The 12,702-nt window shown below is 41.6% G+C and overlaps 1 protein-coding gene across 1 annotated transcript in view; it reads right to left on the bottom strand.

Annotated features, from left to right (window-relative positions):
* Positions 1-12,702, bottom strand: part of LOC124270376 — a 122,504-nt gene that overhangs the window by 56,037 nt on the left and 53,765 nt on the right. Inside the window, exon 3 of the mRNA XM_046705415.1 lies at positions 4,965-5,374. Coding sequence (XP_046561371.1) covers positions 4,965-5,374 — 410 coding nt within the window. The remainder of the gene's footprint in view (positions 1-4,964; positions 5,375-12,702) is intronic.

The raw sequence follows: 12,702 nt of genomic DNA, 5'->3' as shown, positions 1-12,702 counted from the left end.
TTTTTAGCCGTAACATTTCAGCTGACATTTTAATGAAATAAAGAACGAGAGAAACGTAAGGAGAAATAGGTTTTAAAACAGGATTATTTGTCTTTTAGCATGGCGGACTACATACGACTCTAAATAGGGGAAGGTCATGTTGTTAGCAGCCATCATGCCTTACATCGAGATGAACTGGTGAGCTCACAAAAAATATCTAAAAGGAACGATTAGCAGTAGCACAACCACCAGCACCACCATTATCACCACCACGTCATCACCATCACCATCATCATCATCATCATCATCATCATCATCATCATCATCATCAAAAACAACACCAACCACATCGAGTATAATTAGTCAATAGACAATCTAGACACTCCTCAAAATCTCAGATAATCGCGGTACAAAATCCTTTTCCAATTATGTCCCTTTATTGTCACCATCCGTCAGTGGACGTGGATGTGGTTTTCCTCTGACATTACAACCCATCATCCCAACGGCAAAGAACGCCAATATTAGCGTAGGTTTCAAACTGGTCGCTGATTGATACCTTTGGGATGAAACCCTATGGAGAGAAATATGACCGATGAAGTTGGGTTTCAGCTTTTAACACAAAGGACGTCTTACGCCAGATTTTAGTAAGATGGAGGACAGCAATGGTGTAAGGAATGATACATACGGTTGGAGTCAAACCTGAGCGAACGCATTAACCCTTCGGCCAAACAGACATTTGACCACTTGATTGCATGACTGCCCCTTTAAACAAAACAAACCAAACAAACTACATTACAGAGATAGTCCAATTCTTTCTTAGGCTACTGGAGATATCAGGGCCTGAGAAGACAACTCTAGCCTGTCGTGACGGTGTTTCTCATGACAGTCCCGGGTGTGACCTCATGGGGTCTGTGAATTATGTATATCTGGTAACTTCAGCACCGACGTCACGTCACCATCCTTCATATCTATTTGATGCATGTTCAACTACACCAGCATGTGGCACGTGATATGCGTGCAGTCGCCGGAACCAGACGCAAAGGGTACTGATTGGACCATTGACCTTCATACAGCCACACGCTATCCAAACAGGATTGGCTTTGGGTGTTAAGAAAACAAATATCTACGGGGATAGATTGTAAGACATCAGAATGACCCATGGGGGAGAATTTCATAATATTTACATTGAACCTCTATCTCTTACATTAAAGTACACGTGAATGAAGTATATATCGCACGGCTTAGCTTCCGGTTATGATATCCAGTGTCCACTATCAATCAAAACGGGAGTGGAAGCCATGTTTGCCTTCGTCAAAAATCGCCTATGAGGGAGGAAATTGCGAAGTATGCAGGTCTTGGAAGCTGGATTAACATATGCGCATCCAACGGAATGGTTTAAAAAGAAGAATCTGAGATTCTAACTCATGATGATAAATAGAGAATCTCACCCGAGTTTCTTTTGATATCAAATATATCACCACGAGTTGATAAAGTTACAAATATTTTTACTTTTATCAACGAGTGTGAGGGTGAGATTCTATTTATCATAAAAAATCCCTCTTCGTTAGTTTTCAGTGAAAAATGAACATCACTGAACACGGTACTGCCATTAGACTTGAAGTGCAGCGATGACATAGCATTGTGACGTCATCATGTTCATGACGTCACAAAATCGACTGTCAAAACGATATCACCTAGGAGATATCGTTTGATCTCCCACAAGCAACATCTCCTGCGGAACACAGTTTTGGATGATAAATTCTGGCAATGGGCATCCGAATCAGAAATGGTCTTCAGCAACCCATGTGAGAGAGAACGAGTAGCGTGATAGGTGGGGAGGCTGTGTGACGTGGTTGATGCATATTATCGTTTCCCAATTGGTTGGTTGGATGTTGTTGTTTAACGCCGAACTCGGCAATATGCCACCTTTATGGCGGCCGTCTGTAAATAATCGAGTCTGGACCAGACAATCCAGTGAACAACAGCATGGCAATCAATCTCCGCAATGTGGGATACGATGACATGTGTCAACCAAGTCAGCGAGCCTTACCACCCGCTCCCATTAGTCGCCTCTTATGGCCAGTTCTAACCTGGGTCTTCACGGGTCCTATCCCAGTTGAATGGCTCAATGTTCATGACATCAATCAATGTATTCTCTCGTCCAGACTCAAGTGTTCTACAGCCCATTGTGATAAGGCTAGAATAACTGTGAGTGCAGTGTTAAACAGCAAACAAATAAACACACACACAAACACAGCCCTGTCTCACACCACTATCCACTCGTGCCATCCCTTATATCGCCCTTATATTTCCTACTCTCTTATATGTGTAAAGTTCGTTTCGAGATACGCATGTGAAGCACTGATTAGTCAATTGTTAATTTCTTTGATATCGCGCCAAGGAAATGATGTTTTATCAAAAGAGAATTTTGGGCAATAATAAAAAAGTGATGTATAATTCTTCGGGAATGCTCGCAGGCAATTCACTCGGGAAACACTGGGTATTTTACTCCCAAAAAAGTATTCTTACTTCAGTAATATGTTTTTGATTTTTTAAATGTCACAACTTCCAAAAACTGACACCTGTTACTTGCTATGAATAAATGCAAAATTTATACTTTTTCCAGGACATATTTTACGAAGAATATGTCCAAATGTGTTTTTCGTTGTGCCTTCTCGTAAAATACCGATTAATCATAACTACTGTCCCTGTGCAGTATGTTCTGGTAAGTCAAAATGCTACTTTCTCAAGAACTATTGAAAACTAGTTATAAAAACCCGTCTACAGTAAAAACAGTACCTCAGGAGAATGAACGTAAATGAACAGTAAATCAACCTAGCCAGACAGGCTCTAACTAAAGCTATTTCTTAGATCAGAATGTTTTCATATCGTCTTCGATTTACCTCTCAAATTACCTTCCAAGGGACCGAAAAATCGACGATGTAAATAATCCGCCTACAAGTATTAAACTTTCCGGTTTATTGTCGCCATTAAACAAGATTCCGCCAAAAAAGTTCCAAATTGCTTGATGTATCATGTTTGAGTTTGAAAGTGGTGTATTGATGTTCTAATACATTCCGTTTTGAAGTTGATATTTTGGCAAAACCCCATTGACATATTACTGTCCCTTGTCACGTTCCATGTTCGTAAAAGCACGATATTACAAATCATGTTATATTTTTGCAAACCATGGAATATGATGGAATAATATTGCATCGGATAACTTTTGTTAAATGGTTCCAAGAGGATCGATTCCTGGCAATTAGAATCAAATTCTCATCACTACTTTAAATGTACGCAAGTTCAAGAACTTGAAGCTGTTCATAATTTTAAGACGCTTCTAAACATCCAAACAGAACTGTCTGGGCGAAAAGTCTATTTCTCCTTGACATCAGAATATATCTATTTCATTTTCTCAAAATATCCGAAAAAAATCAATCAGACCAATTGCCTGACTGGTAAAGAGTCTATATTGTCGACTGGAGATATGACGAATGCATCAATAAATAAACAGACTTATCATATGCATGTCCTATAGGACCATTACATACATATATGTATAGAACGCAGTTCGTGGTATTGATCACACCAGTCATCACGTAGCCTATCTGACAAGCCAATAATGACAGACTATGGACCCAGAGCATGGCCTGCGATACGAGAGTAGCGCCGGATATTGTGCATGTAAAGAGGATTTAAAAGTTATATAACATATAACCATTGGTTGGCTCTTAGACTTGTGGGGGAGGTGGGGTAGCCTAATGGTTAAAGCGTTGGCTCGTCACGCCGAAGATCCGGGTTCGAATCGCCACATCGGCCACATGGGCACAATGTGTGAAGCCCATTTCTGGTGTCCCCCGCCGTGATGTTGCCTGAATATTGCTAAAAGCGGCGTAAAACCAAACTCAGTCAGTCTTAGACTTGTGCCTTTACAGGCTTTCGTCGCCTCATGGTTGGTATTTCGGTAAAATTCTGGAAAGGCTATGTATAGGAATGTTTATAGCATCTTAGCTTGTTTCACACCGGTCGCTTCTCCACTTAGTAGGATTTCACTTAATTCCTGTTCAAAGCAACTCTAAGACATCCGAATCGGGGTAAGAGACTGCATATAAACAAAACTCGTGAAGCGATTACATGACATCTGAACCGCAAGAAAAGACTGTATGAAATGTGAAAATTCTGAAAATTGAAAAGGGTTAAGAGGCTGCATAACAATTGAACCGCAAGAAGAGGCTGCATGAAAAAAGTGAAAAGGGTGAAGATTGAGTGAGTGTGTATGGTTTTACGCCGCTTTTTTGCAATATTCCAGCAATATCACGGCGGGGGACACCAGAAATGGGCTTCACACATTGTACCAATGTGGCGAATCGAACCCGGGTCTTCGGCGTGACGAGCGAACGCTTTAACCACTAGGCTACCCCACCGCCCCAAAGGGTAAAGAGACAGCATGAAAGATGAAAAGTGTGGAGACTTCATAAAAACTGAAAAGCCGAAGAGACTGCATGAAAACTTAAAGGTGTGAAGAGAGTCAAGAGACTGCAGGAGAAGAGACTTTTGTGGTACAACTATCGCAAAGGTTCAAATCAAGCATTGTTTTCACGTTTGGAATCGAACTCGTTGGACAAACGCTGTCCTCACCGGTTGATATGTAAAGAAGTTCTGTTAGCGGTGGGATGTGTTTGGTCTACAACAAGAATTTACCCCATTTCCTGTCACTTACGCATGTGTCGACACTCAAATCACCCCACCCCACTTAGCGTCTTAGTAAATACAAGGGCACGGGGATGGTGCTGATAGAACTAGAAACATGTAATCAGAGCAAAACGAACATCCTGTCGTGTACAAGGGACACAACTGAACTCTGAACTGTGAACTGCAAATGGTTCAACCTAGGCATGGTTCCCCTTCAGCCACTCCGATCCAAATAAACATCAAAGCATGTAAACGATAAGAGTACTTATTGCTGTAAAGGAAATTATGCTTACCTCTATTAGAAGAATAGATAGCACACAAAGACTCGCATAATGGAGTTTATGGGCGATTTGAGTCGCCCGAGAGTGTTCATCGTGGTGCTGCTTGTATCCGGCAGAAGTCACGTGATCACTGATTGTACTGTCATTGGATATGTTAAAGCTCCCGTAATTTCCCTCTGTGAAATAAGCACCTTGTGTTTCCCGCCTCTCGCGAGCGCCCCCTATACGGTTGGAGTCATTTCCGATGTTGAGGTATTCCGCGGCCGTCGTGTTTTCGCCTGAACTCCACATAATTCTAGCAGCTACTATCCTGTTATAGAAAGCATCCACGTCAATATAACCAGGAGAAAACTCCCTTGGGTATTTGTTTCGTATGTTATCCACGAAACCTTTAGTCCGATCGGCATTGGTCCTCAGAGTTTCTGGGAAAAGAAAAGCACATGTTACTTATTATCCTTACTGATTTACTGGTGATCGTAAAACGGACATCTGACTGATGTCAGATTAGTTTTTTTTGTTTCTTTTCTTTATTTTTTCAACATTTTGTCATTGTTTCATCATTTTTTTGTGGACAGGAATGTGGGCCGAAATATGGCCTGAATCAAAGAATCGCTCCATTTATACATTTGTGTGAATATTGTTTAAAGACACAGCCGGAGATGCAAGTAAAAGACCACGACAGCCTATAAATACTGGGGCAAAGAAAACCAATGGTTGACTGCATGAAGAAACGTCCACGTGCCTGGGCCAGCCACGTCACAAACATTTGGGCAACATAGGACTCATTTTTCGCCAGTACTGTAAACGCCCATAGCCTGCTTATAGTAGTGATTTGGGTTAATCTTCAGCAACCCATGCTTGTCGTAAGAGGCGACTAACGGGATCGGGTGGTCAGGCGCGCTGACTTGGTTGACACATGTCATCGGTTCCCAATTGCGTGGATCGATGCTCATGCTCACTAGATCGATGCTCACTGGATTGTCTGGTCCAGACTCGATTATTTACAGACCGCCGCCATATAGCTGGAATACTGCTGAGTGCGGCGTAAAACTAAGCTCACTCATTCACTCGCATTTACTACAGTTGAAGCTGTTAATTAAATAAATCATTAGAGGCAACAACAGTTTTATACAGGCACGAGGGATATTTAGCTTCAATGGCGGTGTAAAACCCAACTCACTCACTATAGTAGTGATTTAATTGTCAGATCGAACTATCTCTATCTTTATCTGGCCTACTGGAAATAGTGCCCGGTGAGACAAAGGTCAGTGACTTGATCCCTTCCCCACTTCCTTCCAAACTATTATATACTCATGCCAATTATGGTTGTCACCCCTCCCCACCCCCACACACCTCCCACCCCACCCCACACACCCCTCCTCAAATTAGAAAAATTGAAGGGGTGACAACCATTATTGGCATAAGTATACATAAAAATGCAAAGCAAGCACTGGTACGTTATGAGCCCGTATACTGTGCCTTAGAGGGTTAAATTGCTGCATGACATCTCAGTGGTCTCATATTAATAAAAACGGCATTAATCAGGAGAGTTATAAGCTGGTAAAAACACCCACATCCGCATACCTCCTGCTTAAAAGTTCATTCCCCATGTGACATGGGAGCAGAACCTGTGGGGAACCCGTAGAGAAAAGGAAGTGATAGCACCCGTGTTACACGCCTGTGCAACGAGACACCGACAAGGGTGCCATGCATGTAACACGGGACCGGGTTTGAATTGAAAATGAATCGTGATGTAGAAAACAAAAAGGAACCGTACGTACATGTACGCGGACATACATCTCACTAAACATTTCATAAATGCAAGAATCTTTGAACGGGGCATACTCTCATCTCATATTTCGTAAGGAATCTATTTGTTTGTTGTTTAAGTCAGCACTCAGCAATATTCCAGCTATATGGCGGCGGTCTGTAAATAATCACGTATGGTCCAGACAATCCAGTGATCAACTGAATGCGCATCGATCCACACAACTGGGATACGATAATGTTTGTCAACCAAGTCAGCAAGCCTGACCAGCTGATCCCATTAGTCGCCTCTTACAAGCGTGGGTTGTGGAAAACCAATTCTAACCCGGATCTTCACAGGTATTTCATAATGAAAATGGCAAAGATATCAGAATTCGATCAACCATCTCCCATCTACTTTATAAAAATTGTTTCTTCCAACCGCCCCCAACTGAATAGCTTTCGTGCCTAACTTGAAAGAAAATCATTTAACATGGGTCTCTTCAATCCCAAACACAGGGATTATACCCTTGGGTAGCATGGTGATTGATACTTTTCAGAAACGTTTCCCCCGACAACGTTTTCTTCGGATATTCATGATATAGATAAACCTTAAACAAGTAAAACCAACTTCCTGATAAAATCTTGCTTCCGGTGACGTCCCTACAGTTCTCAGACAATTTATCCCAATACTGTAATCCCCTTCACACAATGTACAATGTATTCTAAGACGTAGAACAATTCTCTAATCCGAATTGCTTGGATTTTGAAGCCTAGTTTGCAAATTTCTTTGAAAGTAATTCAAAACTAAAGAGACGTTTTGTTGTCTTGGTCCCCAAAGCAGTAGCTTGGGTTCCCATCCACGGGTACATAATACGATGTATTTGACGTTGGTGTGAAAGAAACATTCCGTCTCATCCCCTAACAGATCTGCAACTTGTTGCAATCATGATTCAACAATGGTCATACATTCCAGTGAGTTCATTCGTTATCTGTTGCAATTTCTCAGCGCTGAGGTAGCTCTGTAATTTACACGTGACATTCCGCAATCTGGGCAGGCGTTGTAATGCCTAGAACGCATATAGGTGAGGTTCCGCAAAATGAGCCAGCATCATTTGGATAGCAGCAAAACAAAGCTTTTTGGAACCAGACATCGGCTAGAAACACTGATCTGCAGCAACATTGTATCAATATCTTTGCCGGGACTGAGCGGAACATGCTATTTTTAAGTCGGATCGAAATAAACCTCTGCTCGCGTTGTCATTTCAGACAACACGACCGGTTATTAGCGCCTAACTACCGGAAGTGGCCGTCGATAAACAGAGCCAACTGGCGATAATTCGCCGCTGTGACGTACATGTCGTGTTATGACGTCACACGGGCACTATTAATCCCACGTTGGGGAGTAAATTTCATGAAGGCCATATTTCGGGTCATTATTGATGGAAGGTGTATGTTGCCAAATATACTGCAGTGTGGTGCCCTTTGCTAGGTGGAACCAGTGTATGCATTACAGGTAGTGATTAGTCCTGAAACGAGGTAATTTGGCGTAATAACCATAACACCGTCAATTGGGATGGGACAATCTATTTGTTAATATCATTTTCAACGATGTCTATCGGCAATACTCACATAGCTTGATTCATAAAGAACTTGACAAAAGCATATATTTTTTTCATAATTTAAACATGTCAGAGTTTCTTTAAATACTGTTTATTTTCATGATCAGTCCAGGTGAAATCCGGTTTTGTTGTATGTCATATTATGTGAATGCTAATTATGGTTTACACACGTTATGTGTATTTTAAAGGAAAGGTTACCATTCCTTGTCTAAACCTGTACCACCATGCATGTTCTATCTACATCTCGGCACGGTATGAGTGAGTGTTATTTTACGCCACTTTTAGCAATATTCCAGCAATATCACGACAGGGGGCACCAGAAATGGGCTTCAGACATTGTGCCCGTGAGGGGAATTGAAACTGTATCTGCAGCGTGACATGTGGACGCTTTTGCTTTTGCTCGCAGGTCATGTGTCGAATCCTCGGCCATATCGAATACGTTAAGCACAATTTTATTGTGGTATCGATATTATTATCTTAGTTGGTAATATTTTGACGAATGTTTGTTTTGATTGTTGTGAGTGAGTGAGTTGAGTTTTACGACGCACTCAGCAATATTCCAGCTATATGGCGGTGGTCTGTAAATACTCGAGTCTGGACCAGACAATCCAGTGATCAACAGCATGAGCATCGATCTGCGCAATTCGGATACGATGACATTTGTCAACTAAGTCAGTGAGCCTGACCACCCGATCCCGTTCATCTCCTCTTACCACAAACATGGGTAGCTTATGAGTAAGTCTAACCCGGATCTTCACGGTTTTCGACGAAGGTACCCTACTTAAATGAACGAATAATAAAAATGCAACCAAACCACAATTATAAAACTCGTGACAGTGCACATGGAGGCATGTCCTATCTTAGAACGTTTGTTTCTGTGTTGTTTTACGCCGCAATCAGCAATATTCCAACCATTCCAGATACCGTGGCATGTTTCAACCAAGTCAAACAAGACCCGTTACAACAAGCATTGGTTGCTGAAGAACAATTCTGAATCGGATGTTAACGGCTGTCTACCTCAGACACAAGTCGATCGGAGCGGCATTAGGTATCTAGAGTGGCAAGGAAATGCCTTAAATGTACTAGCAGTCACGTGACGACGTGATAAATAAACCAGACAGCTTGATTCACTTTAAACAAAACAGTCCTGACATGAACACTTACAAATGTCACGATGGGCCTATATGCTGCCGAAAAGGTCATGTTCAAATCGACGCCTACCACTACTGGTCCTCAGCTGAAGTCATTCTGGACGCAGTGTTTTCGTTTGGTTTTGGAATTAGCGGTTCATCAAACATTCAGTGTGAGGGCAGCTGGGATCATTTACTACCGGGCCACCAATTTCAGAAGTTGCCATATTGAACCGGTTTTCAGATTCTTCCAAATAATGGTAATAAGGTTCCGTGCCAAGCTGTTATGAACTCACCAAGTCGCTAGTTGCTCTGCAGTAATCAATAGTAATTTGTCATGTCCAATACGGTTCAAGTCAATTTTTTTATGATCCGAATGTGAATTTAAGTCAATTATTTCATACGAGTATAAAAGCTAATTGCTATTGATTTGCCTTTGAAAAGGACATACATGGCAAAGTATCCTGTTTACTCACTTAAAATATCCATCCATTTAAATGGTGTTGAGATTCAAAATTTAATAAAAAAATTAAAAACAACGATTTCGCTTTTGTTCAGGGTTTAGCAGTACCAGCGAGTCATGACGTTGCAATTCAGTTGATAATAATGAAATTGCGAGATAGAAATAACAAAATGGATTCAGGTTTATCACGTAATTAAATTAAAATATAATAAACGTCACATGATCTGTGTTACTATATATGTAATCCTAATAATAATTGCAATAAAGATTAATCGTATAATATTTATCCTCAATGCGTTTATTGTACGCCCGATGGTATCTGCCCCATCTGTAACAAGCAGGCAATGTGAACCCGTCGTCTTCATCAACAGCACAGCGTAGTGCTTGTCCCAAGCAGAAGGGATGGTGCTGACCCAACGCACAGCATCGTCTGTTGATAACGAAGACGTTTTACACATCCACGTAGATGAAAACAGGCTGATACTCTCCGCACGCTTTGGCTGGTCAATCCAATATCAAATACATTAACTCGCTGATTAAACTGGCAAGAAAATTCATCTTCACACTGCTGACATTTGCAAAGTCTATTATAAGACATTCAGTCTGTGGTTCTTCAATGAATATCGTTATCAATGACGTTATGGCCTACGACAAGGTACGTAATACAGAAACTAGTGTGTGGTTAAACTGCGGCAGACCATCTGAGTCTTGATATGAACATTGAAGTTGCAGCTGCACTGATATATATTTTATTAATACCTCCAGCTGTATTTTGGGCGACGCTGTTCCGAATGTGATAAGAGAAACCTCAAGATTTTTCATCCACAAGTTTCATATTCCAAGATTGTTAGATTTAACTACATGTTTTGGCTTCCCATGAACTCTTCCGTTCTGTTATGTTCTTGTACAGTGGGTGAGTGAGTGAGTGAGTGAGTGAGTGAGTGAGTGAGTGAGTGAGTGAGTGAGTGAGTGAGTGAGTGAGTGACTACCAATAATTGTTTCAAGCCGCAGATTCGAATCATCAATAAATAATTCTGTAAAACAACAAAAATGACAATTTATACATCTCGCGTGCAAAAACTGGCTCTGCACATCCCGTGAGAACAAGGCGTCAAATGAAGGGCGTGACCCAAACTGCTTACAATAGGCGGCAAAGACTTGTGTGGGCTAAGTAACAAGAGGGATAGGCTGTACAACAATGGCGTTACATAACAGTGGAATCAATCATGACCCGTATGAAGTCATGATGTTGGGCAGTATTACACAGGCGAACTCATTTGATTATTGTGAATGTGAGTGAGTGAGTGAGTGAGGGAGGGGGGAGTGAGTGTAGTTCTACGCCGCTTTTACCAATGTTCCAGCAATATCACGGTGGGGGACACCAGAAATGGGCTTCATACATTGTACCCTTGTGGGGAATCGAACCCGGGTCTTCGGCGTGACGGGCGAACGCTTTAACCACTAGGCTACCTATATTTTGAAAGAAGGTTTAAACGACCAGCGATATGATGACAAAATTTCACCTCCTGCCGTTGCTCTATTTGCTAGAAACATCATCAGAAACTTTGAACTACAAATATGATAATGCCCGATTACATTGTGCCAAGATCATCAGAGGTTATCTGCGACGAAAAGAAAATTAAGCACATCAAATTCGCCCGCTCGTCCCCTGGCATGTCACAAATCAGGGTGCAATTTACCTATTTACAATTGCACCGGTTGCGTCTTAAAAATGGTTCGTGCAGGTACCCTCCAGTAACAGGGTGCACCTGGCGCAGGTAACAGTAAATCTTCCAACATCTCATAGCTGTCAGCACGTGTTTTAATTGGGAAGTAAGTCACCGGAAGTGATAGTAAGTCACCGGAAGTGATAGTAAGTCACCGGAAGTGATACATTTCTCTCCATATGACATAATCATATAATTGAGATTTATAGATAAAGTTAATGCAAAATTGAAACAGAATCATTCATCATATATCATCATGGGTCATGTTCTGTTGAATGGAATTGATACTGAATAGTTGTTCTGGAAGTTGCTAAATAAGTATTTATGTTACCTTTTAGAACCAGTGATATTATTTTATAGTGCAACCAAAATTTTGATGGTGTAGCCAAACCTATAAGCCAGGTTGCACTCGGTGCAGGTACGGAAGAAAAAAGAAATTGCATCGTGTAAATAGATCTGTGGGATGTTCCTGACCAGCATCCGACAACAGACCAAGGCTGTCTTCTTTCTGTCAGATGGCGAGCGGTGCCTTGGGCAACATGGGCAATAGTTAACAGTATGGGCAACACGGGCAATAGTTAACAGTTTGGGCAACACGGGCAATAGTTAACAGTATGGGCAACATGGGCAATAGTTAACAGTATGGGCAACAGGGGCAATATGGGCAACATGGGCAATAGTTACCAGTATGGGCAACACGGGCAACAGGGGCAATATGGGCAACATGGGCAATAGTTAACAGTATGGGCAACACGGGCAATAGTTAACAGTATGGGCAACACGGGCAATAGTTAACAGTATGGGCAACATGGGCAATAGTTAACAGTATGGGCAACAGGGCAATAGTTAACAGTATGGGCAACACGGGCAATAGTTAACAGTATGGGCAATAGTTAACAGTATAACAGGGCAATAGTTAACAGTATGGGCAACACGGGCAATAGTTAACAGTATGGGCAACACGGGCAATAGTTAACAGTATGGGCAACAGGGCAATAGTTAACAGTATGGGCAACATAACAATAGTTAACAGTATGGGCAACACGGGCAATAGTTAACAGT

Source organism: Haliotis rubra, unplaced genomic scaffold, assembly GCF_003918875.1.
Source record: "Haliotis rubra isolate DU_JTF1 unplaced genomic scaffold, ASM391887v1 Scf151, whole genome shotgun sequence".
In the NCBI taxonomy this organism is placed as follows: Eukaryota; Metazoa; Mollusca; class Gastropoda; order Lepetellida; family Haliotidae; genus Haliotis; species Haliotis rubra.
Note: the sequence above shows the minus strand (reverse complement) of the source record. Positions and strands in the feature narration are given on the sequence as shown.